Source organism: Myotis myotis, unplaced genomic scaffold (assembly GCF_014108235.1).
Source record: "Myotis myotis isolate mMyoMyo1 unplaced genomic scaffold, mMyoMyo1.p scaffold_m19_p_12, whole genome shotgun sequence".
Taxonomy (NCBI): Eukaryota; Metazoa; Chordata; class Mammalia; order Chiroptera; family Vespertilionidae; genus Myotis; species Myotis myotis.
Genome location: NW_023416316.1, coordinates 7,550,561 through 7,578,520, shown reverse-complemented (window position 1 = coordinate 7,578,520; position 27,960 = coordinate 7,550,561). Strand labels below are relative to the sequence as shown.

The 27,960-nt window shown below is 61.2% G+C and overlaps 2 protein-coding genes across 7 annotated transcripts in view; one reads left to right on the top strand and one right to left on the bottom strand.

Annotated features, from left to right (window-relative positions):
• The first annotated feature begins 257 nt into the window (after positions 1–257).
• On the top strand, positions 258–22,975 carry CRB2 (crumbs cell polarity complex component 2). Its single transcript, XM_036331463.1, has 13 exons — positions 258–354; positions 7,944–8,264; positions 10,853–11,048; positions 11,154–11,293; positions 11,787–11,972; positions 12,151–12,264; positions 14,902–15,780; positions 15,871–16,379; positions 16,891–17,056; positions 18,120–18,906; positions 19,721–19,837; positions 20,382–20,499; positions 22,175–22,975. Exons 1-13 carry the CDS (start codon positions 258–260, stop codon positions 22,397–22,399), a joined length of 3,855 nt encoding a protein of 1,284 aa, XP_036187356.1. The 3' UTR covers positions 22,400–22,975.
• A 2,191-nt stretch (positions 22,976–25,166) lies between these two features.
• DENND1A (DENN domain containing 1A) overlaps positions 25,167–27,960 on the bottom strand; it is a 465,276-nt gene continuing 462,482 nt past the window's right edge. For 5 of the 6 annotated variants that reach the window (XM_036329707.1, XM_036329706.1, XM_036329704.1 and 2 more), the window contains one exon: positions 25,167–27,340. In XM_036329707.1, coding sequence (XP_036185600.1) covers positions 26,162–27,340 — 1,179 coding nt within the window. In that variant the 3' untranslated portion in view covers positions 25,167–26,161. The remainder of the gene's footprint in view (positions 27,341–27,960) is intronic. The other variant, XM_036329703.1, reaches the window with a different exon arrangement.

The following is a 27,960-nucleotide window of genomic DNA, read 5'->3' as shown; positions in this document are numbered from 1 at the left end:
ATCGGACCCACAGGGACCCCTGACTCCTGCCTGGAACCCTGGGCCCTGGGGAGACTGGGTGGGTCAGACCCCTCCTCCAGAATCCTCCTCCTGGAGGAGCCGCCTGGGAGGGCCTGGGTTGGGGGAGGAGGCGGGAGAGGAGGGAGGGAGGGAGGGCTGGGCCTCTGTCCACAGCATTAGTGCTGGTTGGAGGGAGAGGGGGGTACGGAGCCAGCCAGGCCGCCGGTTCCCATAGCTGCGGAGCAGAGCGTGCTGCCATGGCGCTGCCCAGGCCACGGACCCGGGACCCCAGGCTCCCAGCCCCTTTCTTGCTGCTGATGCTGCTCTGGGCCCCTGCCCTTGCCCTCCTGGCCGGTGAGTTGGGGCACAAGCCTTGGGGGGAACCTGAGCAGGCTGTGTCCCAAAGCAGACACCCCAGCCCCCGGAGTTGTCCCTGCGGATGCCAGCCCAACTCTAGGGCTGGGGTACAGGCCTGAGTTGTGGCGTGCACAGGAGTGCGATGCTGTGGGGTGCAGGCCTGAGTTGTGGGGTGTACAGGAGTGAGATGCTGTGGGGTGCAGGCCTGAGTTGTGGGGTGCGGAGGAGTGTGTTGCTGTGGGCCACTGGAACTTGTGTAGAGGCAAATGTGTCCTGGGACTTCAGGTTGTTGTGTGTTGGGGGGCTTTGTGGGCCAGCTGTGACCTGGGTAATGGGGTGGGCTGTGTGTCTTAGGAGGAGTGTTGGGGTGGGAGTGCTGGGTTGTGAGGCCTGTGCTGGGTTGTGGGGTGCAGGTGGGGGGGTGTTAAAGTTGTGAGGGAGGATGAGCTGTGCTGGGGGAGCCTGGGTGTGTCTGAGGCCTTCTCAGTGTGGTGGGCTGTCCTAGTGCAAGTTGTGGGGTGCAAGTTGTCCAGGGGGTTGAACTGTGTCTTGGGGGCCTAGGGTGGGGGCAGCAGACCCAGCCTAGTGGATTGGGTTGGAGAAGGGGAAGGGGACCAGGGGAGCCTGGTCTCTGCCGACATCCCCCATTTGTGCTTTCGCCCTGCCTGCACTGGGGGGGACGCAGGTGCACTGGGGTCCCTGGGGTGGCTGGGTCCTTGGGAGCATGGTGCCCACGGCTGCCCCTGCCCAGGCATTCCCAGACGGAGCTGAAAGGGCTTCCCGAAGCCGGACCCCACTCGCCAAGCCGTTTCTGCTTTTGTCCAAGTAGATTCACGTGTGCGCGGGCCTGGAGTTCTTCCTGGGGCGTCGGGGGACGCTTTGTCTTGGTCACTATGGCTACTAGACACCCCCCCCTCCCCCGACTGCTGGTGGAGGGAACCAAGCAGGCAGTGGCCTGAGGTCCACGGTGGCTGAGGAGCCCCTACCTCCTTAGACTCCCAGGGTGTGGGGTCAGGTCCCCCTAGGCCCGTGATCGGCAAACTTCGGCTCTCGAGCCACATGTGGCTCTTTGGCCCCATGAGTGTGGCTCTTCCTAAGCCTTAGGACAGCCGTGGGCAAACTACGGCCCGCGTGCCGGATCCGGCCCGTTTGAAATGAATAAAACTAAAAAAAAAAAAAGACCGTACCCTTTTATGTAATGATGTTTACTTTGAATTTATATTAGTTCACACAAACACTCCGTCCATGCTTTTGTTCCGGCCCTCCGGTCCAGTTTAAGAACCCATTGTGGCTGCCGAGTCAAAAAGTTTGCCCACCCTGCCTTCGGAGTACCCTAATTAAGTTAATAACAATGTACCTACCTATATAGTTTAAGTTTAAAAAATTTGGTTCTCAAAAGAAATTTCAATCATTGTACTGTTGATATTTAGTTCTGTTAACTAATGAGCTTGCCGACCACTGCCCTAGGCCACTTCCTCCAGCCTCTCATGGGCCCGGCTCACAAAGCCTCCGGCCCTGGGGGGCATGCGGACCCCATGGTGCAGTGGAGGAAAACGAGTCTCAGGAAGGGATAAGGCTTATGAGCTGGGCCCCCCAGGCATGTCTGGGCTCATGAGAGGCGCTGCGGCCTGCTCTCTGCACCGAGACAAGAAATCCTGGTCTGGGGATCTGGTGACGGTCCCCTGTCCTATAGTATGCGCGCGCGCAGCGCACACACACACACACACACACACACACACACACGTGCACGCACACAAATGCACACCTGTGCATACATACACACAAATGCACACACACCCCTGCACATGGGTGTGGCATGCACGAGGGCACACACCATCTCATGAGCAGGTGTCCACACATGTTGACCCACAGGATGCACATGCACACACACACACACACCTACATGTGCCGGCACCCACCAATGCGAGTGTGCTGACATGCGTGCATCCACACTCAGATACACATTCACGTGAACCTCGAGGCGGAGTGAACACAGAGTAAATGGTGCTACAAAAGGAAATGGACTCACAGACACCCCCGCACACTCACCCACTGGGGTCTCCGAGGGCAGCCTTCCCCTGTGATTTCTGCACGGGAAGCCCCCTCCCTGGGGATCCCTGAAAGCTGGGGCGGGGGCACTGCAGGCCTGAGCATTTTGGGTGCCAGTTCTCCAGGCCTGACTGCCAGGCAGAGAGGGCCCGGGGACTGTATCACCTGAAAAGCCATTTCCATCCCAGAGGGTAAGGGGGTTCTGGAGGCCCTGGGCCCCTGGCTCTGCTGCCCACCCCTGCCAGGCCCGCGCCTGGCCCCTCTCCGGAGCCCACGCTGCCACAAAGGCTCCGCCGGTTGCTAGGAGAGGACCAGGCATCTTGGAGGACAATGGGCACGCTGGGCTCTCACATCCCTCCTGCTCCCAGAACACCCAGGGAGCCTGGCTGACAAAGGGGCAGCCCTCCAGTCCCCAAGTCTGGCCCCTCCTCCAGCCAGAGCTGATGGGGCCTGCAGAACAGAGGCAGGGAGGGAAGAACTGCTCACAGGTGACCCAGCATCAGGGTTTGCTGGATGGTCAGTGTTTGCCTCGAGTAAAGATATGTAGGCGAATGAATAAACAAACAGTATCAGCCACTATGGGGTCGGTGCTATGCTACCGGACCAACATGATCAGTTTCATTCTCACCACAGCCCTATGAGACCCTCAGTTTACCAAGGAGGAAATGAGGCCCAGAGAGGGTCAGTAACTTGCCCAGAGTCACAGAGCCAGTGGTTGGCAGGGTCAGGATGACACAGTGAGCTATAGCACCAGCCGATATAGTCACCTCTCCTAGGCTAACTCCAAGGCCAGCATGAGACCTGATGAGAAAATACCGTGGTTCTTCAGCTGAGGTGCAGCATGGGATCCCCAGTTTCAGAAACTTTAGACTGAACCAGAAGCCACTGTAGTTAAAGGTGAAATAATTACATGTGGCCTGGTGGGCGGCAGGCCGGAGCCCCACCTGCTCCATGGGACCCTCCCTACGGGGAGTGCCTCCCTGGGGATCCCTGAAAGCTGGGGGGGGGGGGGGGGGAGGCACTGCAGGCATGAGCATTCTGGATGCCTAGTGCTCTGAGACCACGGTTTGGAAACTCTGGGATGTGCCAGTGCCAGTGCCAGGAGCGGGGGAGAGGACGTGAATCCCCTACAGTTATTGTTGTGGTTACTGTTACCAGAATTGTGCCTTTTAACCTCAGGGATTCCAGCTTTGTTACTGGGTCCCAGCCTTGGGGCCACTGATGTGAGATGAACATGGCCCTTCTGCCAGGAGCTCTGCACCTATGAGACCCTGGGTCGCTTCTTCATAAAATGTTTTTCCTTTTGACTTTTAGATAAAATCTACTTATTATTTTTTTCATCCTCACCTGAGGATATGTTTTTATTGATTTTAGAGACAGGGGAAGGGAGAGGGAGAGAGACACATCTATTGCTTGCCTCCCATACATACCCTGACGGGGGATCAAACCTGGGTATGTCCCCTGACGGCGAATCCAACCCTCCGCCTTTCAGTGTATGGGTGGATGCTCCAACCAACCGACTAGTTAATAAGTTTACATACATGTCACGTGTGCGAGTCTATGATCCTTCATCTGTATACTGCATCGTGTGCCCAACACCGAAAGTCACTGGGTCACTTCTTAAGGATAGTCTTTCGCTTTGTCCAGACAAGACGCTTCCCAAAATCCACGCCCCAGAAACAGTTCTCATTGTGGCTGGCAGTTTCCACCAGGCCTGTTAGAAGTGCCCAGAGGGCAGGAGTCACTGAGCACTGAGGGCGGCCTGAGCCCAGGAGGACTGCGAACGGCCAGGTTCTGGACAGACACCCAGGACTGCCCGCTTTCCCAGGCACATCCTGGAACCTCCATTCTTTTTTCTTTTTTTAAATCCTTCCCCGAGGATATGTTTTCATTGATTTTTACAGATAGAGAAAGAGAAAGAGAAACAGTGATGTGAAACTTCAATAGGTTGACCCCCCCTCCCCTGAAATGACTGGCTATTGAACCCACAACCTTTTTGTGTACTGGAGGGTGCTCCAACCACCTGAGCCCCTGGCGGGGCCGAACCTCCACTCTTATGCTTGTGCATGGACACCCCGTCCAGTGCCCAGGAGGCGGGGCTGGAATGCACTACAATGGCAGCACAGGGTGGCGATGCAGAGTCTGCCCAGGGGAATTTCGCATGCCCGGGAGATGTGGGCCTCTCCCAAGTCTGAGACATCTGTTCTCAGTTCTTTGAGGGATGGTCCTGGGCAAGTTTACAACCTCTGAGTCAGAAAAAACAAGTTTTCTCAACAGCACCCATGCCTAGTGGTTCTCAACCTTCTGGCCCTTTAAATACAGCTCCTCGTGTTGTGACCCAACCATAACATTATTTTCGTTGCTACTTCATAACTGTAATGTTGCTACTGTTATGAATCGTAATGTAAATATCTGATATGCAGGATGGTCTTAGGCGACCCCTGTGAAAGGGTCGTTCGACCGCCAAAGGGGTCGCGATCCACAGGTTGAGAACCGCTGGAACTTACAGCAACATAATAACGTAGTCGTAGATGCGAGATGTGGAGCACAGGCCAGAGCACATAGTACACACTCAGTAAACGGCTGCTGTTATTGTCATCCCGCCCTGTCCGCGGAGAAATTTCCCTTCTGGGCCTTCCCAGGGCTGGGCAGCCGGTCCGAGGGGAGGGGCAATGACAGTTAATCCGTCCCCTGCAGGTCGTCCCAGGCGGCCTTAGAGGTCAGCAGGGATTTGTAAAGATAAGCACAGGCCCCTCGTTACCCTGGCAACAGGCCCCGCCCCTCCTGCCGGGCCCCTGGGACGGCCCCGCCTCTGCCCTGGGTCCTTACCCCTCCTCCCCTCAGCCCTGGGCTGGCCTGGCCTCCCGGGCAGGCTCCTAGGAGACAGAACCCGAGGTCAGCAGTTCCCAAGCCGCACTGTACAAGGGACTCCCTGGGAGCAGCTGCAATGCAGATTCTGGGCCCGGGGCCCAGGGGTTGGAATCTCTAGGTCGGAGCGGGGCCCAGGAATGGGAATCCTCACACAGGCGGCCGGGGCGGGGCTCTGGAACCGGTGGAGGCTCCGCAGCAGGGAGAGCTGGGCTTGCATTCCAGCCCCTCCTGGGCTGCGGGACTGGGCTCACCTCTGAGCCTCTTTCCTCAACCGTGGAACAGAAGCAATAGCTCGACCCAACTCCTCAGTAAACACGCAGATTCACTGAGATTACACAAGAGATGCGGCTGCCCCTGGTGGCCAGGCTAGTGGCGCTATTGCACGCCTCCCAGGACAGACGGCTCCCTCCCTCTCTGCGGGCTCTGACAGGGCAAACTCCTTCCCCCGGGCGGTGGGCTCTGTCATTCGGGGCCACAGCCCACCTGCTCCCACCTTCCCACTCCTCCAGGCACTGCAGCCCAGCCCGGGCCCCTCTGCTCTGAAAGGGTACAGCTCCGGGCCACACGGAGGAGGGTGGCACCTTGCTGGAATGAAATGGCACAGGCCCAGCAGCCAGAGCCCTTCAGCTGGGGCCTCTGATTGCTGTGCTCCCCTTCCTGAGCAAGCCTGGGTCAAGGGACCCTGATCATAACGGCCGGAGCCCTCACTGAGGGGCCACTGGGTGCCAGGGCTTCACCCATGTCACCGCCGTGGCTCCTTACAACACCCTATGAGGGCCCTGTCAGCACCCTGATCCAAGCCGGGTCTGTCTGATGCCAGCCCTGTTCCTTCCATGAGGGAGCTGAACTCACTCCCACCCCCTTCAGATCACCTTCCCGCCCCCATCACAGCATCTAGCCCTGGGGACTGGCTCCTAAGGGATCAGCCACAGCCACTCAGAATGGGAAAAAGATGGGCTGCCCATAAGCCCCCGAGAGAGGCCCAAATACCCCCTGCCCTCACCCCTGCGACCAGGCGAGGGGGCTGGGGATGGATGCCCTGAGCTGGGGAGAGGAACAGTGGGCAGAGGGGGGTCTGTGGACCCCATGGGCCTAGAAAGTCATCTGGTCTGACAGCATTTGAGACCCTCTGCCCCTCTGCCACTAGTCTGGCCCTGTGGGACTCCCAATTTGGGGCTGGAAGTGAGTGAGCCCATGCTGAGCTGTCCCAGGCGCTCTGGGTGCTCCGAGTGGGGGTGGCAGCAGGATCCTCTCCCTGCGTCTATTTATTGGCCAGTATTCCCGTCTCCCTGTCCCCCACCCCGCTTGGCCCTGGCTGGGAAGGGTGGGGGTCGGCCAGTGGACAGCCTTGCCTTGTGGAATGTGGATGACGCCTGAGAGGCTGCGGGGCCTTATCTGGGGGTCTTCACCCGGGTGGGGGAGGGGAGGGGCAGGGCCTGGTTAGTGTCTGGATGACAACTTGGCCAGGGAAGGAGCACCTCTCAGAACCCCAGGTGGGGAGGGGGGTGCCTCCTTCTTATGGGCGACTCCCCCTCCCCCATCACTTACCGAGTTCCTACAAGCGGGGATTGGCTGCAGCCCCTGAGGCTCTGAACCCTATCACACCCTCTGAGGCATGGACTATTAGCACCCCCTTTCGGACTGGGAGATGCAGGTCCCTAGGAGGAACTTGCCCACCGTCCCAGAGCTAGTAATTATGCTGGGATCTAACCCAGGCTGTTTTACTCCAAGGTCCGAGTTCTTACTGTTCTTACTCCAGAATTATACTGACAGGCTGACAGGCTGGGAGGGAGGGAGGGAGGGAGGGAGGGTTAAGGGCGGAAGGCTGGCTCTCTACCTGGCTTGGCTTCCGGATCAGTAGGTGATCCTCTAACAGGGAGCTCAGTGCAGGCAGCACAGCGGCCAGAGCCAGGGGTTGTCAGCAGGTCTCAGTACCTGCCCTGTACCCTGTGACCTTAGCCAGGCTGACACTCAAGCATTTGCTGATGGGGGTACAGTGAGGGCCAGGGATCCTGTGAGAAGTTCCCAGAGCAGTGGGGTGGGCTGGGAAGAGGGGGAGGAGGGAAAGAAGGGCCTTTGAAGTCCTCCATCTTCGATTTCACTCAATTTCACGCAGGGATGGAGTTACCAGACCCCCAGCAGGAGTGGCGGAGGGGGCAGTGGGAAGAGCCCTGACCTGGGCCCTCTGGGAGGGAATGGGCCATGGACAGGAGACCCCCACCCCAGTGGGGCTGACCCCGGCGGGAAGGCCTGGAAAGCCGTCCCAGCACTAACTTGCTGTGCGATGGCCTCTGGCAAGTCCTCATTTTCTCTCTTGAGCCTCACTCTGCTCTCTTGTGAAATGGGCATGACAGAGCCTGCCTCAAAGGGGCGCTGCAGGGATGCGAGGGGACGGAGAGCAGGCTCCCGGGAGGGCTGCCTGCTCGCCAATCCTGAGCGGAGTAGCGTCCCAGGTCCTATTTTTCTGCCATGGAGGCTCCTGAACTACTCCCAGTCCCGGTGTGGCTGTGTGCAGCCTGCTGGGACCTGGCTTGTAGAGCCACCGGCCCCTTCTCCATCCTACCCAGTGTGGACAGACCCTGCGGTTTTCTGTCTCCAGGGACCAGGGCGAGTGTGGGGAGGGGAGTGCCCAGGAGCCCTGCCCACCCTGTCTCCTCTCTCTACAGGAACAGAGCCTTCAGAGGCTCGGAGTGCCTGTGCCTCAGACCCATGCTCTCCGGGGACCCAGTGCCAGGCTACGGAGAGCGGCTACACCTGCGGGCCCACCGAGCCCCAGGGCTGTGCCACCCAGCCCTGCTACCACGGCGCGCTGTGTGTGCCCCAGGGTCCAGGTCCTGACGACTTCCGCTGTTACTGTGTGCCCGGGTTCCAGGGCCCCCGCTGTGAGCTGGACATCGATGAGTGTGCCTCCCGGCCCTGCCACCACGGGGCCACCTGCCGCAACCTGGCCGATCGATACGAGTGCGACTGCCCCCTTGACTATGCAGGTAATGGCCCCGGCTGTGCCCGGGGGAGGTTCTGTGACGTCCATCCCATTGGCTCAGAGTGTGAAGTCACCGATTCGGCTTTGACTTTAGCAGAGACACCCCCACCTCCTTTCCGGGCACCCTGGCAGCTCTCAGGGACAGCCACGCTAGGTCCCGACGCTTCTGGGGCGGCCCTGGCAGCTCTGGGTGAGCGTGGACGTGTGAGCCCTGGTACGGTGGCTGGCACAGAAAAGGCACTGCACACGCGCTCCCTCAGTCCCTCCCAGAGTTCCGACGCGCGCTAGGTGTGGAGACACCCTCGGGCATCTCTGGTGGGACTGGATGCAGATCTGCCTGGTTTGGCCTCAGTGAGTACACACCTCCTATTTCTCACATCTACTCACTCCAGACCTGTGTCCGGCTGTGGTGTAGACTTCCTGTCACTCATCGGATGACTCTAGAGCAGTGGTTCTCCACCTTCCTAATGCCGCGACCCTTTAGTGCAGTTCCTCATGTTGTGGTGACCCCCAACCATAAAATTATTTGCGTTGCGACTTCATAACTGTCATGTTGCTACTGTTATGAATCGTCATGTAACTATCTGATATGCAGGATGTATTTTCATTGTTACAAATTGAACATCATTAAAGCATAGTGATTAACCACAAAAACAATATGTCATTATATATGTGTTTTCCGATGGTCTTAGGCGACCCCTGTGAAAGGGTCATTCGACCCCCAAGGGGTCCCGACCCACAGGTTGAGAACCGCTGTTCTAGAGTATGAACACCCCTGGTATGGTTCAGGTTGTAATGTGGACCCCCTCCCTGGGTAGCCCCCCAAACTCCAGCAGAGAGACATGGTGGTCTTGTTCAAACTGGACTGTGGGACTAACCCCAGGGGCCTCTGCGGTCTCCAGTGGGAAGTGGATGATGCATTTCCAAGTGCTGCACTGAGGAAACGCTAGCCCCGTCCCAGTCCCATTCCTGCTCCAAGCAAGAGCATGGGAGTGAGGGCCTAGAGGCTGGGGAGGAGGACACAGCTGGGGAGAGGTCAGGTCCAGGGCAGCTGGGAGCCTGCAGTATGGACACTGGATTCAGACAACTCTCTCTGAGAGCAGAGGGCAGTGTGAGGTCACCTCAGAGCAATGGGTCAGACTTGGGGGGGGGGGGGGCTGGGTTCCAGGGGAGGGTGCTTAGAGTGAAGAGGTAGGTCTCGGCACACAGAGGAACATGGACTCTGGAAGCGGGTTCTGTGTGTCTTTCTCAGCCTTTGAGAGCCTCAGTGCCTGGATATGTGAGTGAGGTCATGTGTGTCTCAGTATTTGCGGGTGTCCAGGCTCCCTGAATGCCTTTGTGCTAACATGTTGTGTGCGTACGTGCCAGCAGGTGTGTGCGCCCGGATGTGTGGTGCGCACACGCTCTGGGGAATGCTTTTTGGGTGAGATGTGAGCGAGTGCAGTGTCTGTGTGACTCATTTCTCTGCTCCTCCTTCCGTTCCCAGCCAGGCGGGGGAGGCTGGGATTCCAGGCCTGGGCCTAGCTCTGCCTGGCACAGAGGGTGGGAGTGGGGCCAGGGTAGCAGGCATGCAGGAGCACAGGAAGGAGGGGCTGTGTTTTGTGCTCGCTGAGCCAGGAAGGGGGTAAGGTTCCTGCAGGAGCCACCTGGGCCCCGGGCCCCCATGATCAATCATTTCCCAGGACCCATCCCAGTTGGGGGGCATGGGTAGGGCCACTGGAGTGTATAATGACAAACATAGCAGTCCATCTCCACACTGGGATTCCCCACCTCCCTTCACCTCCACAGCCTCCTCCCCCAAGGGCCTCCCAGTCTTCTGGGTGTTGTCCAGAACTGAGGGGGTTCCCAGGACTTGGACTTTCAGTTTTAAAAGCAAGACAATGCAGGGGAGACCAGAAGGAGTTGCTTACCCTACTCAGCATCTCCCAGCGGGGTGTCTTCCTCTCTGGGGTCCATCCTTACACTTTGCAAAGCCGGCAGGTGAGCCTTTTAAAATGCAGATAGGAGCAGGTAACTCACCTGCTTACAACTTTAGGGTAAGCCCAGATTGTGTCACCTGGCCCCAAGGCTGGCCTCCCTGCACCCCTGCCTCACCTCCTCCGCTCTCCCCTTAGCTCCCTGCCTTCTGCGCGGCCATAGGGCATCATGCCCCGCCCCAAGCAGGTGTTGACTAACAGTCTCTCTGGAACCCAACAGCTCCCCATCCTAGTCTATGCAGCCACCTGGTCCTCCAGGAGGCGCTTCTTCCAAGAAGCCTTCCCTGACTCCCAATCCCCCAGGCCAAGATCCTGACTCTTGTTTTCCCAGAATCCAGGGCTTTCTCACTGTTGAGCTTATCAACATGAAAACCAGTCCTCCCGTAGTTAACACGGACTTAACACCCATCTCCCGGCTAGATGCTTGTGAGCCCAAGGGAGCAGGGATGTCGGTCTTGTTTCTATCCTGTTACCACCGCGGGCGTGAGAAACTCCTTCTCTGCGTGGACCCTCACCTTCGGCTCCTCGTAACTGGAACTGGTTTGAGGAGGCCCGCCTCGGCCTCTTTCGCCCTCCCTCTCGGTGACCTGCCTCTGTCCGTGTCTCGCCCGTCCAGGCGTGAACTGTGAGCTGGAGGTGGACCAGTGCGCCTCGGCGCCCTGCCTGCACGGGGGCTCGTGCCTGGACGGCGTGGGCTCCTACCGCTGCGTGTGCGCGCCGGGCTACGGGGGTGCCAGCTGCCAGCTGGACCTGGACGAGTGCCAGAGCCAGCCGTGCGCGCACGGGGGCGTGTGCCACGACCTGGTCAACGGGTGAGTGGGCGGCCGGGTGTCCGAAGGCGGGAAGGCCGCGCGTTGGGCCGGGAGGGGGGGGGACGCGGGGGGGCTGCAGCCGAGTGCGTGCTCGCTCTGCTCCAGGTTCCGGTGCGACTGCGGCCACACGGGCTACGAGGGCGCGCGCTGCGAGCAGGAGGTGCTGGAGTGCGCGTCGGCTCCCTGCGCGCACAACGCCACCTGCCTCGAGGGCCTCGGGAGCTTCCGCTGCCTCTGCTGGCCAGGTGCGTGGGTGCGTGGGTGTGGGGGGGGGCGGGGGGGGCGCATGCGTGCGCATGCGTGGGCTGGCGGGCGGGGCGCGGCCTGGGGCGGAGAAATCGTGCACCGGTGCGCACGCGCCCTCAGTGGACCTCGCTGTGGGCGCACGTGACTGCAGCTTCTCCAAGCCTCAGGCTTCTGATCTGCAAAATGGGCCCAATCATAGCCCCTGCTCCCAGGGTAGTTCCGAGGAGAGTAAAGGTGTAGTGACCACGAGGCCTCGGCCCACGGCCTGGCACGTGCAAGGTGCTCACTTCTCATGGTAATGCCATGATGCTGCTGAGCTGAGGCTGCCAGAGTCGTTCCTACCCCCTTTGATGTGTCACTCTCTCAACATGCCTGGCCACATTCTGAGCCGTTACCCTAACGGGACCCTGGGCTGGGCTGGCGTCTGAGGCGGGAGGGTGCTGCAGCCGGAGGACTCCCTCTGACCTGATGTCCACGTGTGTGTGTCCCCAGGCTACCGCGGCGAGCTGTGTGAGGTGGACGAGGACGAGTGTGCGGCAGGCCCCTGCCAGCACGGGGGCCAATGCCTGCAGCGCTCCGACCCGACCCTCTACGGGGGCGCCCAGGCCGCCCTCCCTGGCGCCTTCAGCTTCCGCCATGCTGCTGGCTTCCTGTGCCGCTGCCCTCCAGGCTTTGAGGGTGAGGTCCCTACCCCTTTCCAGGGCAGAAGGTCCGCCGGTGTTCAGATACACCAGGAGGGATGGGGGTGGGTTCACGCGCCTCTCTTTGGGCCTCAGTCTCTAGCTATAACATGGGCCCTTCCAGGTCCAGACTGGCTCTGAGGGCACAGGTGGGAACACGGCTGGGCCTCTTGCAGGGGACGACTGCAGCGTGGACGTGGACGAGTGTGCCTCCGGGCCATGCCTCGGTGGAGGCAGCTGCCAAGACCTGCCCAACGGCTTTCGGTGTCACTGTCCAAGTGGCTACACAGGTGCTTGGGGGTGGGGTGGGCACCGGGGCAGGGCAAGGTCAGAGCTGGTGGGTCTGGGGTGGGAAGGCTCCTCTGGCTGATGTGTGGAGGCTGGACTGATGGGGAGAGGGAATTAGAGAGGAGGTGGGTATAGTGGTCCAGGTGTCATTCAAGTTGGGGCCGAGCTGGGACCTGGGCTTTGGAGGTGGGAATGCAGGGAATAAACAGGTTGAGAAACATGTAGGAGGACACCTGCAGGTCCTGAGGGTTATCCAGGTGCGAGTGGAAGGTGTCAGGGATGCTGCTACAGGTGACATTGGGTGGAGGACAGTGAGTGCAGCTTTGTCCACACTGAGTCTGTCGGAGGGGCACCCCCAGGAGGAGCCTGGGTGGGGGCTGTTGGACAGGGATCTGGGGCCCAGGGCTGTGGCCTGGGCTGGAGTCAGAGACTGAGGGTCAGAAGTGTAACCCTGACAGCTGGGGCCACAAGTGGCCGAGGTTGTCGGGGAGAGTGTGTGGCTGAAGGGCAGAGAACCCCCGGCACCTGACATCAGAGGGATGGGCAGAGGCCCTTGGGCCAGGACAGGGAAGGGAGAAGGGGGGTGGTTACGGGGAGCTGGAGCCAGTGTCTGGAGAAGGATGAGCTTGACCTTGGGGGACCTGGGGCCTGTTGGGTAGGAGTTGGGGGTGCAGCAGCCTCTCCCTTCCTCAGTGCAGCAGATGCACAGGCACACAGACACCCTCCTACACGGACACTGGTGAACCCAAAGAACTCCTCACTCACCGCGTGTCCCTGCCCCTCTGGAATGCCTGTGGCACTTCCCCCACACGGCCCACATTCCTGCCCAGGCTCACTGCCTCCTCTCCCTGGCAGGGCTCCTCGACACAGGCTCCCCGGCCCAGGGGAAGGAGGTGGTGATCACACCGTCGCCTCTACCCTTCATCCACTCAAAGACCCTGGGGCTCAGTGCCTCCACCCTTGGGTGGCCAACTCCCCTGGGCGCCCAACCCTGTGGGCTGCAGTCCCCGAGCCCTGCCTCCTGGGTGCCTGGCACACAGTGGGTCCACCAAGGCAGCTTTGAAGAGCATTCTCTGTGTATTTGTTACCCCTGACTACCGCCCCATGAAGTGGGGGTTTAAGTCCCCACCTTCTAGAGGAGGCCTTGGAGCCTTCAGAGAGGGAGTGTCACCCCCTCAGGTTCCCCAGCGTCAGCAGCAGCTGAGCTCAGCTGATGGGTGACGGCGAGGTCAGATCTCTAAGGTCAGAGACCAGGAGGGGGAATCCCGGCTGTGGGGCTGGGCTCCTTGCCACCGTCCACTCCCGTCCTCCCTTTGGTTCATGCTGGCGTGGGGGAGGCCAGTGCCTGGCATTCCTGAGCAGGGTCTGAAGGAGGCAGCCAGACCAGGCCGGGAGCGCTGCTCCCCAGCCTCGGCGGCCGCCCAGCACTCTCACACATCTGGGGAAATGCGATGGGGCTGCGGGCCCTGTGGATCTTCCTGGGGGGCCTGTGGCTCCTGGCAGGTATGGAGAAGGGTGGCTCTGGGCAGGGGAGGTGGAGCTAGCTGTCCTCAGAAGGAGACTGTGCTGCTTGTGTGCTGACTGGGCCAGGATTCAAAGCCTGGTGGCTTCTTTGGGCCTATGTCCCTTCAGCTAGGATATTGGGGCAGGGCTAGCCTTGGTGGTTTTGCGGGGTCTCGGGCTGAACTGGGGTTGGGCTGTGGCTTTTTGACTTAAGCTAGGGCCAGAGCACCTGGCATGGGAGCTCTGGGAAGGAGGGTGAGGTGGTCCCTTCACAGCTTGTATGGGCCCCTTAGGAGGTTAGAGCCTGGGGGCTACCAGGAGTGCCACAGATGCATGCCCACCTCTGCCTGCTCCTCCCTTTTATCACCCTGTCCACAAAAGCCATGCTAGGCCCTTTGCTGGGTGCCAATGCTATACTCAAGCGCCTGGAGGAGACCTCAGCTACCCAGACAGATACTTTCAATACAGAGTTCTGGGTCGCTGTGCCTGGATGTGGACAAGGAGTTGGCAGTGACACACTCGCTTGGGGTTGGGAGTCAGAGAAAGCCACCGAGGGGACTGGCCCTTTGAATTTGGGCTTAGTAGAACGAATAGGAGTTTGAAAGGCAGGGTAAGGGAGGATGAGGCATTCTAAGCAGAGGGAACAGTGTGAGCAAAGCTCCAGAGGCAGGACTTCGCAGGAAAAGCTCAGAGGAACAGGCAGTTCAAGGTGTGTAGGGAGCAGGGTTGAGACTTGAGTGCCCGGTCGTGCCCAGCCCAAGAGGAACCTTGAATGCCAGGGTGAGTGATTGGACCTTCGGCAGCAGAGGAACCTGGCGGGTGATCTTTAGAACCAGACCTCTGGCTGCTGTGGAGGTGGATGGCGGAGGGGTTTTGCAGTCAGGCAGGTGAGGCAGGAGAGGTGGGTGGCAGATTGGAGAGTATTTAGGGGATTGAATCTGCAGGGTGTGGAGAGAAAGGGGTATCCCGGGTTCCAGCCTCCGGGGACTGCAGGGGGCCACGAAAAACCCTTTGGAAATTGGGAATTGGTTTGGTTGATAGGTACTGAGGTCCCGGTCCCAGGAAGCTGGGAAGCTCTGGGTCCAGACTGTGGTTCTGGCCTTGGGTGCTGAGCCTTGGCCTGGTCTCTCCCGAAGGCCTGACGTGTCAAGAGGAAGTGGACGAATGCCGGTCGGAGCCTTGCCTCCATGGGGGGACCTGTGATGACATCACGGCAGGCTACACCTGCCGGTGCCCGGAGGACTGGGGTGGGCATGACTGTTCTGTGCAGCTCACTGGCTGCCAGGGCCACACTTGCCCACTGGCTGCGACCTGCATCCCTACCTTTGAGTCTGGAGTCCACAGTTATGTCTGCCGCTGCCCACCTGGTACCCACGGACCTGCTTGTGGCCAGAATACCACCTTCTCCATGGTGGCTGGGAACCCTGTGCGGGTATCAGTACCAGCTGGTGGGCCCCTGGGTCTGGCACTGAGGTTTCGCACCACCCTACCTGCTGGTTCCTTGGCCACTCGCACTGATACCCAGGACAGCTTGGAACTGGAGCTGGCACTGGCGGCAGCCACACTTCAGGCCACACTCTGGAGCCACGGCAATACCGTTCTAGTCCTGAGGCTGCCAGACCTGCCCCTAAATGATGGCCACTGGCACCGAGTGGAGGTGATGCTCCGCCTCGAGGTCCTGGAGCTGCGGCTCTGGCATGAGGGCTGCCCTGCCCAGCTCTGCGTGGCCTCCAGCTCTGTGCCCCAGGCTCCTGCAGCCTCCCCGGCCACGCCGCCTGCCGGGTTCCGCTCTGTCCAGCTGGGTGGCGCAGACTTTGCAGGCTGCCTCCAGGACGTCCATGTGGATGGGCACCTCCTGCTGCCTGAAGATCTTGGGGAGAACGCCCTCCTAGGCTGCAAGCGCCATGAGCAGTGTCAGCCTCTGTCCTGTGCCCACGGAGGGGCCTGCGTGGACCTGTGGACTCACTTCCATTGCGACTGCCCCCGGCCCTACAGTGGACCCACATGTGCTGATGGTGAGGAGCGAGCCAGGTGGGCCCCAGGGCAGAGGCCGTGCCTTCCCCCAGCCCACACGCCTCATGCCTGGCCCCCTCTCCCCCCTGCAGAGGTTCCTGCAGCCACATTTGGCTTGGGGGGCGCCCTGAGTTCTGCATCCTTCCTGGTCCATCGGCTGCCAGGCCCCAACCTCATGGTGTCCTTCCTCCTCCGCACTCGGGAACCTGCTGGCCTGCTGCTCCAACTTGCCGACGACTCGGCAGCTGTCCTGACAGTGTTCCTGAGCGAGGGCCAGATCCGGGCCGAGGTGCGGGGCGGTCCTGCTCTGGTGCTGCCCGGACCCTGGGATGATGGGCTCCGCCGCCTGGTGACACTCAGCTTCGGGTCTGAGCAGCTGCAGGGCTCGGGGCTGCAGGTGCATGTGGGTGGGAGACGCCTCCCTGCAGACGCCCAGCCTTGGGGTGGGCCCTTCCGCGGCTGCCTCCAGGACCTGCGACTCAATGGCCTCCACCTCCCCTTCTTTCCGCTGCCGCTGGGGAACGCAAGCCAGCCCCATGAGCTGGGCAGCAGGCAGGCCTGGAACCTCACCGCGGGCTGTGTCTCTGAGGACCTGTGCAGGGTGAGTGCTCTGGCAAAGGGGTGGGGCCCTTTTCCGCCCTGCATCTGGGTCAGCAGGTCTTTCTCCTGGTGAGGAAGGCACTCTGCCCAAGGTGCCATGGTTAGAGCGGGGCAGTGAAGGGCTCACATTCAGCTCCTCCTGGCCCAGCTGCTCTGGCCGTCTGGTCCTTTTCTGAGACCGACACCCTGACCCAGGCAAGGGCTCTCTCAGCCTCTGGGCAGGACTGTGTGGGGACACAGGGACCCACTTGGCTCATGAACAAAGACCAGCCCTGGAATCGGAATAGCCTGGGTGTGACCTCTGGCTCCTCTACTTACTGGCTGAGTGACTCAGGCAAATGGCTTCTCCTCTCTGAGCCTCAGTTTCCTCATCTGTAAAGTGGAGATAGTGACTTCCACTCCATTTGTTTGAGGAGGTAATGCGTCTGTAGCAGGTGCTCAATTAAGAACCAGTGCAGGGACGGTTATGCTACTGCAGGCCGGAGCCAACCCCTGTCCCGATTCTCCTGCAGCCCAACCCCTGTCTCAACGGTGGGACTTGCCTGGTCACCTGGAATGACTTCCACTGCACCTGCCCTGCCAACTTCACAGGGCCCACATGTGCCCAGCAGCTGTGGTGTCCCGGCCAGCCCTGCCTCCCGCCTGCCACCTGTGAGGAGGTCCCTGATGGCTTTGTCTGTGAGTGTGTGCCCTGGGCACCCCCCATGCTGGGGGCTGGACACTCAGGCTGGGTTAGACCCCACCCCTAACCTCAGGGCTCACAGCAGACCAGGATGCCAACAGTTCCAGCCTCGTGTAGTTGGGCCACTGCATCCAGCAGGACAAGCTTTCTAGAGCAGTGGTTCTCAACCTTCCTAATGCCGCGACCCTTTAATACAGTTCCTCATGCTGTGGTGACCCCCAATTTCATTATTACAAATTGAACATAATTAAAGCATAGTGATTAATCACAAAAACAATAGGTAATTATATATGTGTTTTCCGATGGTCTTAGGCGACCCCTGTGAAAGGGTCGTTCGACCCCCAAAGGGGTCGCGACTCACAGGTTGAGAACTGTTCTGGAAGGAAGAGATCATTCGCTAGATTTTCAAGGTCAGATAAAACTCTGAACTGGCCTAGGGAAGGGCCTAGCAGGGAGGGGAGAGAACATGTGCAAAGGCCCTGAGGGTTAGAAGAACGATTTGACACAAGTACAGGGATGGGATGGCTAGGTTGCCAGGGGCCTTGAAAGTTGGGCCAGGCAGCTCAGGACTTCTTCCCAAGGGCAGTGGGGTGCCAGGGGAGGGCTTTACGTTGGAGAAAGATATGATTAGCATTTTTAAAAGCTGACTGCATTTCATTAAAATGCATGATCGACATTTTAAAAATCTGCATGAAAAAAAGAGGACTCCCTGCAGTGGAGAGTAGGCCTCGGTGATGAGACCAGGCAACTTCAGGAGGAGGGAAAGGGCGGAGGAAAGGGAGAGAGATTTTTCCGAGGGGTTATTGTTGCCTGGTCTGCTCCCTGGAGGGCAGGGTGGGCGCAGTCTGGAGGAAGGGAATTGGGAGGGGGTGCAAGTGCAGGTGGGGCCGCAGATTCTGGGGTTAGGTGGTAGGTGGCTGTGTGTTGCCTCTCCCCATCCTCACCCACCCTCAATGGGTGGGAATGGGGGCGGCAGATGGGATCCCCTGCGTGTAGGGGTTGGGGTGGGCGGGTGGGTGCGCGGAGGCCTGCCCTCCCCCACGCTCCCGCTCTCCGCAGGTGTGGCGGAAGCCACGTTCCGCGAGGGCCCTCCCGTCCCATTCAGCGGACTCAACGCATCGTCGGGACACGAGCTCAGTGGCCTCTCGCTCGCCTTCCGCACACGCGACTCGGAGGCCGGGCTGCTGCGCGCCGCCGCGGGCACCCTGGCCGCCGTCTGGCTGGCCGTCCACAACGGCTCGCTGGCGGCTGGCGTGCGCAGCGGCCGCGGTCTGCCGGGCGCCGTGCTCCCCGCGCCCGGGCCGCGCGTGGCCAACGGCGCCTGGCACCGCGTGCGCCTGGCCATGGAGCGCCCCGCGGCCGCGGCGTCGCGCTGGCTGCTGTGGCTGGATGGCGCGGCGACGCCGCTGGCGCTGCGCGGCCTGGCCGGCGACCTGGCTTTCCTGCGCGGCCCGGGCGCGGCGCGCGTCCTGCTGGCCGAGAACTTCACCGGCTGCCTGGGCCGCGTGGCGCTCGGCGGCCTCCCGCTGCCCCTGGCGCGCCCGCGGCCAGGCGTCGGCCCCGCGCCCCGCGAGCACTTCGCGGCCTGGCCCGGAGCGCCGGCCCCGCGCCTCGGCTGCCGCGGCGGGCCGGTGTGCGCGCCCTCGCCCTGCCTGCACGGCGGCGCCTGCCGCGACCTCTTCGACGCCTTCGCCTGCGCCTGCGGCCCCGGCTGGGAGGGCCCGCGCTGCGAGGCCCGCGCCGACCCGTGTCGCTCGGCGCCCTGCCTCCGCGGCCGCTGCCACGCGCGCCCCGACGGCGGATTCCTGTGCCGCTGCCCGGAGGGCTTCGCGGGCCCGCGCTGCAGGTCGGTGACTCCGGCGGGAGAGGCGCGCGCGCGCGGGCGGGAGAGGCGGGCGGAAGGAGGGAGGACCCGGGGCTGGAGGGGAGGACCCCGGGTCGGTGGGTGAGGCTGGGGGCCGAGGGCCGAGGGCCGAGGGCTGGGCTGTGGATGCGCCGGGCCTGTGGGCCGGCCCCCTCCCCTCTCTGAGCCTCCTGCCCTCGTGGTGAATGGGAACCACAGTCCCCTAGACTTGCCAGGTAGAGGACACCCGATACATGTGAATTTCAGATAAACGGCGCTCTGTCTGGGGGTGAAGGGTGGGGAACCCAGAGCTGGTCTGGGAAGAAACCCTTGATGGAGCTTCCCCGAAAGCCCACCACCCACCGCTGATGTTCACCGCATTAGTCCCCTGGGAGGGAGGCCGGGTGAGGTGGGCCCCTATTCATCCTTAGTTGGATGCCCCAGTCCTTTGGAGCCAAGGTTATGGAGACTGTCTTTTGGAGGCCTTACCTCCTGGGCTCCTCCCCTCCCCCCAGGAATGTCAGGCCCGCGTCGTGCTAAGGAATGCACCTTTGTTCTGAGCAGAGCCCTTCCCCTTTGTCAGCTTCTCAAAGGCCTGGACCCTGGGAAGATCCCCCGCCTGGGTTGGGGTGGGGCTGGACAGCCCTGTGGCCACCTCAGACACCACGTGCCTGACTGACACTAGGGACTATATAGGAGGTGGCCCTGAGTCCATGGATGCCAACACAGGGGTTCCGCTGGCCTGTGCTCGAGGGGCTGAGTTGGGGGTGAGGGGGGGGCAGGTGTCCTGCCCCCAGTCCAGCCTGTTTCTCTCCAGGTTGCCAGTCCTGCCAGAGGGATGCCGCCTGAATGTCACCTGCCTCAATGGCACCCCGTGTGAGGGTGGGCCTCAGGGTGCCAACTGCAGCTGCCAGGAGGGCTTTGCTGGCCAGAGGTGGGTTTGGGGCGGGGCCTGGAGAGCGGCCGGTGAGTGTGGAGAGCTGGGCAGGGTGGGTAGAGTCAGGTACTCACCGTCTGAGTCCTCACTGTCATCACATGCCTGACAGCCCTCCTCGGTCACTTTCTGGGGCTTCCACCCACTGCTTTGCAGACCCCTGCAGGGAAGGGGTGGCCTGGTGGTGTTTCTTGGAGGCCCTTGCACAGGCCACCTGCACCAGGACCGCCTGGGGAGGCTGTAAAGGTGCAGGTTCTGGGCCCGCTGCAGCCGGAGTCAGCATCCCCGGGCCTTTGCACGGGCTCTCCTGTGATTCTGGTGGAGTGAGCCATTCTCAGTCATGAATGCGGGGGCAGAGGTGGCGGGCAGTGATGGAGATCACGTGAAGCCTCGGCACCCGGCAGGGCCCAGCCAGGCGGGGACAGTGAATGGTTGGGCTTCGGTGCCTGGGAAGGGGGTTTGAGGGGCTAAAGGTGGCAGCTGGGGGAACAAGAGACAGCAGGGAGGAAGCAGGCTCCTCCACCACCTCTTCTCTGCCTCCCAGGTGTCAGCTCTCCTGTGAAGCTAACCCCTGCCTGAATGGGGGCACCTGCCGGGTGGCTGCTGGGGCGTACGAATGTGTCTGCAGCGCAAGGTTCTCGGGCCAGTTCTGTGAAGTGGTGGTGAGTTGTGCCAGAGGGTGTGGGGTTTTGGAGTTTATTAGCTGATGTGGTGGTGGTGGTGGTGGCGGCGGGGGGGAGTTGTGCCGCACCTGGGGCTGCTCCTGGACAAACCCTGTTGTGGGATGGACAGCAGCAACAGGGGAGACCCAGGTCCCTTTCATGAACCCCATCCAGGAAGCATTTTCACTCCAGGGAGAGCCCGGAGGTCCCCACCATCCCCTGGGGGCTGGCAGTGAAATAGCTGGGCTCCATCAAGCCCGATTTGGGGCAGGATTCAGGACCCACAGGATCTTGGAATTCAGGGATTTAGGTTGGTGAACACAGAGGCTGTAATCTCCAGGGGCTTCTAGAGTAGGAATATTTGAGGAGCACAGGTCTGAGCCAGAGTGAGCTTGGCCCCTGACCCCAGGACGCTCAGCTGCGGAGGGGCCCATGGGCAGCTTGAGCTTGAACCTCCCTCTGGTGGGCTCCCCACTAAGGGGCGGAGCTGGCCCTGCAGGCATGAACCCACAGTGGGTACTGGCTGCAGGGGCGTGGGCAGGAGCCTTGATCTCCTCGGGCTTCTGGCAGCCTGGGTCATAAACCTGCAAATTCCCTCTGCTTCTGGGGACTGTTTCCTTTCAAGTGGAACTTTACAGCCTCTGGCTCCCCACCCACCCTCCCAGAGCCCCGGGAGATAATGGCTTTACAACTCCCCCAGAAGTGCCTGGTGGCGGCTGGTGAGGGCCCAGTTTTATCTGCAGCCTTGGACCCTTCTCCAGGGCTGTGTGCTGGGCTTGGGACCCAGGTCACTGGGGCCTGAGAGGGAGACCTGTGGCTCTGGAATCCTGGGTTTCTGTGATTCCGGGACTTCAGAATTCCAGCCTTGCAGACTCCTTGATGGGGAAACCCTGGGAGACTGAGGAGACGGAGAGGAGGGCCCCCCAAAGCCTGGTCTAGCTTCCATGGGGTGGGGGAGCAGGCCCTGTTGGATTCTGTGCTCGCCATCAGCCAGTCAGCCTCTCCGGCTGTTGCCTAAGATTCTCCCACTTTGGGGTTAAGCCTGGTCTCCATGGTCACTTTCAAACACCAGGCCACCCTTCAGGATGGGGAGGGAGCAAGTCCCCATTGCCGCAGCTTGAATACGTTTATTGTCGGGAGGAGGAGCCACATGGCAGGGCTGGGCACTGAGGGATGGCAACGTGGTGTTGGGGGCAGACGGAGAAGTGCCAGTCCTCGCTTGCCACCAACTAGTCACGCGTCTGGGGAGTCTGGGCAAAGCCTGTTTTCTCACCTACTACCCACCAAGGGCCTACCATGCAGGCCCTGCTCCCAGCTTTTGGGGAAACACCAGGGAACAGATAAGCCAGACTCTGAGCTCCTGGAGTGAGGAGTGCTCTCCCTGCTGTCTCACCACGTGGTGTGAGGTTTCCGTGAAGTCCATGCACTGTGCTGAGCTCGGACTGGGTGGTCAATAAACGTCTTCTCTCCTTCCAGCCAGAACCCCTTTGTCTTATAGGAATCTCCTGGCAGTCGCTCTGCCGGTGGATCCCTGGCACCTGCTTGTATACCCCCAGGGCCAGGTCTCCCACTACCTCCCTGATAGCTCTCATTTCCTCTGAGCAAGTCCTGTGCCCTCTTTGCTCTCTCCTCCCTGCCTCCCTTACCTGAGGCCTCCTTGTCGTATCTCTTGCAGAAGGACCTGCCACTGCCACTGCCGTTCCCGCTGCTGGAGGTGGCAGTGCCTGCAGCCTGCGCCTGCCTCCTCCTCCTCCTCTTGGGCCTCCTCTCAGGGATCCTGGCAGCCAGAAAGCGCCGCCAGTCAGAGGGCACCTATAGCCCGAGCCAGCAGGAGGTGGCCGGGGCCCGGCTGGAGATGGACAGTGTCCTCAAGGTGCCGCCCGAGGAGAGACTCATCTAGGCCTGGCTGCCAGCGCCAGCACCTACGAGGCCACGGACAATTTCCACCTGGATACCCTAGGAGGCCGCTTCCAGGAGGCCTTTGGGACGTGGCTGCCCCTTCCAGGCCTTGGGAGCTGGTGCAGGGCCCAGCATACCTGCTGGGGAAGTGTCCCCTCTGCTGGCACCCCCTGCCTCTGTCCCACTGTGGACTGAGGAAAAGGGGGGCACTCAGGGCAGCAGAGAGGGCCTGGCAAGGCTGGACGAATCCCTCGGACCCACCAGGCCTTGCCTCAGCAGATGTGCAGCTGTGCAGGGCAGGGCACACGTGATGCACAGGGTGTGTTCAGGTGTGTGTGTGTGTGTGTGTGTGTGCGCGCGTGCACACACACAGTATGGGTGTGTACCTGGGGACTGTTGATCTACAGATATGGGTGTGTGTGCTGGACTGGGCTCATGGGCGTGTCCACGTCTTTGCTGTGTGTGCAGGTGACTGTAGTGCAGGGGTCCTCAAACTACAGCCCGCGGGCCACATGCGGCCCGCCGAGAACATTTATCCGGCCCGCCGGGTGTTTTTGCCGCCGCTGCCTGTTGCTTAGCAGCCGACTAGTTTTTTAGTCCGGCCCTCCAACGGTCTGAGGGACAGTGAACTGGCCCCCTGTTTAGAAAGTTTGAGGACCCCTGCTGTAGTGGGTGCAGGCCATCCCACGAGGGGACGGCTGGGCGGTGGGGACAACCTTCACCGCTCGGGCAGGGGCAAGCCACGGCTGAACACACTCGTGGAGGCCAGGCCAGGGCTTGCCCAAGGACCAAGGCCCCAGTCCCAGTCTCCCTCCTCTGGAGGCAGCTGGGGAATCGGGGAGGCCACAGCCAGCGGCCAGGTGCTCCTGGCTCCCTGAACAAATGCTGCTTCAGGACCTGTCTGCAGGAACAGACCACGGCCAGGGCAGAGGAGGAGCGGAGGCGGGGGTGCTGCTGGTGTCTGGGCCAGGCAGCCTCCTCAGGGCCTGTCACCTGGAGAGGGGAGAGCAGCCCGCCCCCTCCCAGGCAGGGCTGTGAGGATCAGTGGGGATGACAGTGGGAAAGAACTTGAAGTCACTGAACTCGGGTCTGCTGTGAAGGCTGTCTGGGAGTCCTTTTAGGTGTCAGGAGTTGAGGAAAAGCCGGGGGGGGGGGGGAGCGGGGGGGGGGAGAAAGGGCCTCCCTGGGGGTGATGAGGATGAAGGAGCAGCCCCTCCCCCCGCAGCTCTGGGTTCCCAGCTCTTCTGCGGGGACCACTCTTTCACCTGCAGCCCAATCGCTAAAGGCTTCTGGGAGGGCCCAGGGGAGGACTCGAGGGAGGCCCTCGGGTGTACTGGCGCCGCCTGTGTCTGCTGGTCTTGCAGTCACACATGCAGGAACTTTGCTTCCCCTCTTCTCTTCGGTGGTGCCCTCACACTGGGGTCTCTGATCCCCGGGGGATACCTACCTGCCTGAGTGCCTGGCCTCCGCAGGGCTTCACAGCCCTTTCGTCCTGCCTGTGTGCCAGGCCAGTGCCTCCTGTGCCAGCGTGCCACGGCCACTTCTGGTACCAACCACTGAGCCACAGCACTGCTGTGGTTAGGATTTGGCCAACCTTTGTTCCTACGGATCCTAAGATATTTTATGTGGAACCCCAACATAAAATCTGGGCCACTCTTTTTTGGGGGGAGCCCCATGGTTTCCTTTTGCTCCTAAGGCACCGTTATTCTCCAGGCAGCCTGGGGCGGGGGAGGGGATATTAGGGTGTGCTTCTCGCCCACTCGGTGCATCTCCCTTTCCAACACCAACATGACAGGGCAGAGCTGCAGGTGCCAAGGTTCCCTCGCTAGTGAGACCTCCAGATGCCCCCTGAACGTGTTCCTTCCTGGGCACCCTCTGCACAGGTGACCCGCAGCCCTACTCCGGGACCCAGCAGGCCTGGGACCAGCACACCCGATGCCCTGCTTGGGAGGGAGAGGCTTCAGAGGCCCGAATGAGAACAAGCTTGGGAGTGGGCCAGGGTCAGATGCTTCCCTGGCTGCCCGGTGGCCACCGCCTCCACGGGAGGGGTCCTGAAGGTGGCTGAGGCCTCCCTCCCTCCCTCCCTTCCTCAAGGACACAGGGTACCAGCCTTCTCCCCACGGAGCTTTTCTTGAACGCTCACAGGAACTTCCTCCTTTGGTTTGCTCATGGGAACAAGGAGCAGCCACCAGCCCCAGCGCAGCCAGAGATCACGGGGTGGGCTCCGCTCCTGGGGCCACCAGTACGGCTTGACTCATACGCCCACCAGGTGGGCTGCCCTGTCCCCAACGGGGTTCAGAACTGGAATCTACAGAAACACCTGAGTGTCCTGGCGGCACCCACAGCCCCACCTGACACCTCTCCCACCCTCTCCCAAGAGGCTGGGAGATTCACAGAAGACTTGCCTGAGGGGCCATGGCTGACTCCAGGAGGAGCTGTGTGCGGGACCAGCAGCTCTTCACACTCCTCATCAGAGCGAACCTCAGGGCAGGCCTCACCCACCCAGGGGTGGCCTCCCAGCCCCTCAGTCACCAACAAGGCTCCCTGGGGTTCTGGGGGCCTCCAGAGACCTCCTTGCCCCATCAGATACCTCTGAGACGGTCTGGCCAACACAAATAGGAAATGAGAAATCAGGTCAAAATGCTCACAATTTCCTGCATGTCTCAGATGGTTGTTTTCTTAAATGTTTGGGTCACATTTCAACTTGGTTTATTGAAACTAGTCAATTTCAAGATTCATTAAATCAATAAAGTAAAAAGGAAAAGAAAAACAATAACAAAACGTTTCATTTTAGCTTTGGTGACATTGGCCTCAGGAATTTCTTTGCTGGCAAGATTTCGAGGGGGCAGGGCGGGTGCTCCAGCCCTCCCTCCAGGCTGCTAGTCCCCTCCCCAGGACCTGGAGGAGGGCGCAGGGCCCGCCCCTTCCTGACCCCGGGCAGTTGGACTCCTGGGTCAAGCTTGGCCTTCCAGTTGGAACAGTCCCTGCTGCTCAGTTCTGCTCAGCCCAAGACAAGAGGCTGAGCCCCATTAGAAACACAAGACCAGGAGAACCCACAAGGATCAAGGGAGAGCGCCGGCAATGGCCTGACTCCAGCTTCAGATGCATCCAGATTAACCTGTCGCTATTTTTCCGTCTACCAATCAGAGTTGCCAGCCCACACAGGGCTGGCTGGGGCTGGGGTTGGCTATTACTAGGGATCTCAAGGATCCCTCACCCCCCAACTCTCAACCAAGCCAGAAACAGCTGAACTTTGGGGTGAAGACTCACAAAGAACCAGTGTGTGTATTGCTAGAGGGTTGGAAATGCCCCACCAGTAGCTCCTACTTCAAACTCCAAACCATGTGCCTCGTGCAGACACTCCGGCTGCAGGTACACTGACACCTGCGCCTGTTGTGGGGGGGTGTCCAGGGCCGGGCCAGGCAGGACAGAACAGGGCTGGGGAGGAGGGCCTGGAGGGTTTCAGGGGGAAGGTGGGTAGGACTGGCCTGGGGCAATCACTGGCCCAGCTGACCTTTCTAGTGCAAAACCCAACAGGGGTGCTGGGGAGAGGAGGTGGCAGGGGGCCAGAACTGGTGCCTTTCTCCAAAGGCCAGACCTCAGATGGGCATGTGGAGGGGAGGTGGGGAGGCAGAGGGTCCCATCCCTCCTCACCAGCACAGCCTGGGTGGAATGGAGCGGCAGGAGAAGCAGGGCCGCTGGCCTGGGAGCTGGGGTGGCGCACAGCCCTGCTGGGCTTGGTCACCCAGCCTCAGTGCCTGGCTCACTCGAAGGTCTCCCACTGCTTCCTAAGCTGTTCCACCGAGCCTGGGGTTGGGGCCGGGGCCGGGCTCACGTCTTGCTTCGTTTTCCACAGCAAATCCTCAAAGGGGTCTCTGGCCTCTTGAGTAGCAGAGGGCTGCCGTGCTGGCTCCAGGCCCTGGGCGGGTCTTGGAGGAATGAGTGGGGGGTCTCCAGACCTAAGGGCCAGCCCCTGCTTGGCCTCAGCAGCCCTGGCACTTGAACGGACCAAGGGCAACGTTCGGATCCTTGAAGGGGCAACTGTTGGGGGACCCAGTGGTTGTAAGGGGCTGGTGTGGGCACCCATGGGCATCTGGCCAAAGAGATTGGGCATAGAGAGGGCAGACAGGTTGGGCTGAGATCTATGTGGGGGGCAGAAGCCAGAGCTGGACAGTAGGAGGCTGGGGGCAAAAGCTGGCCCCAGGGAAGCAGGAGGGGCCCCGAAAGGCCTGGCCGGCGTGGAGACCAGGGACATGGCAGGCAGTGCCGCTGGCACAGATTGGACAAACGGGTTGAGCGATGGTTGTGGAAATGCGGTGGGGGTCCCCGCGGGGGGGAAGCTGAACTGGGGGGTGAATGGGGTAGCTACATTTGGGGCTGTAGGGCCTGGTGGGAGGGTACTGTCCGACCAGGATGTGCTAAGGGGGTCCAGGAGGGCCAGCAGGGCATCACTGCCAGTGGCCACAGACCCTGGGGCCAGGCTGAGCGGCTGGAGCGGTTTGGTGGGGCCTTGGGGGGCAGCACTGGGGAGCGGGGCTGTGCGCCTGTCCTGCTCCGCCTGCAGCCACTCTGAGGAGAAGTCACCGAGGGCAGCACCGGCAGCCGGGAGCTTGGCTGGGCGGGCAGTGGGAGGCGGGGGCATGATGCCCAGCTCCGGGGTCTTCCTGCCCTGGGGCCGGGGAATGGTGATACTGCCCGGAGTAGGGGTGGGTGCCGCCTCCTTGTCGCCGAGGTCCAGGATGCTGTCCCGGTTCTGGGGTCTGTGAAGCAGGGCCGGGGTGTTCCCGAGCAGGGCTGAGGGCTTCTCAGGAGAGGGGGCCTGGGGCTTGCTGCAAATGGCCATGTCGTCCTGGCCCAGGCTCCAGAGCTTGTTGTACGGGTGAGCAAGCCTCAAGGCCAGCGGCATCCCGCGGCTCCGGTCACTCCTGCCCAGATCCAGCCTCTGCAGGAGGGAAGGGGAGGCAGTGACCACAGGCTGACGGGACAGACGGGAAGGCAGCACACCCCCACCCCACCCCTCCTGTGTGCTGGGCAGGGGCTGGGATTAGGCACCTGGGACTCAGAGCAGCTGGGGGCTCAGCCCCGGTCACCAGCAGAGAGCCCCGGACAGGCTGGACTCCAAGCCCAGAGGCTCTGCACGGCGCGAAGGGTCCCCTTGTCCCTTTATGCTGGGGTTGCCAAGTAGTTTTGGGAAAAATGGCTCCATTCACTGACCATCACCTGGTCGGGCCCTTTTTACTTTTCAGAGCGTGTGGGCACTTTCAGTCACCTGTGAGCCCAGGAGGGTGAGTGAGGGTTAGGGCCTGGGTGAGGGCACACTGGCTGGGGGGATGGGACTGGGCTCAAGGCCCCGCTCAACCGCTCAACCACTCCCCAGCTCCACGGCCTGGCCTCACCTTCCTTCTCTTGGCCTGAGGGGCGCATATGAGTTATGGATACGCGGGAGCTCAGCGAGTTCCACCATGTGACCCAGTCAGCAGCTCCCATAGGCCAGTGAAGAAACAGGCACGAAGGGGAGATGTGACAGGGTGCAGGTCACAGCGGAAGACCAGTGGTTGCACA

Bases quoted from the DNA above. Each gene is read 5' to 3' on its own strand.
- CRB2 (XM_036331463.1), top strand. From the start codon at position 258: ATGGCGCTGCCCAGGCCACGGACCCGGGACCCCAGGCTCCCAGCCCCT. The intron at 17,057-18,119 runs GTGAGTGTGTGC...CGCTCTCCGCAG, and splicing joins GGTCCCTGATGGCTTTGTCT to GTGTGGCGGAAGCCACGTTC. The intron at 20,500-22,174 runs GTGAGTTGTGCC...TATCTCTTGCAG, and splicing joins GCCAGTTCTGTGAAGTGGTG to AAGGACCTGCCACTGCCACT.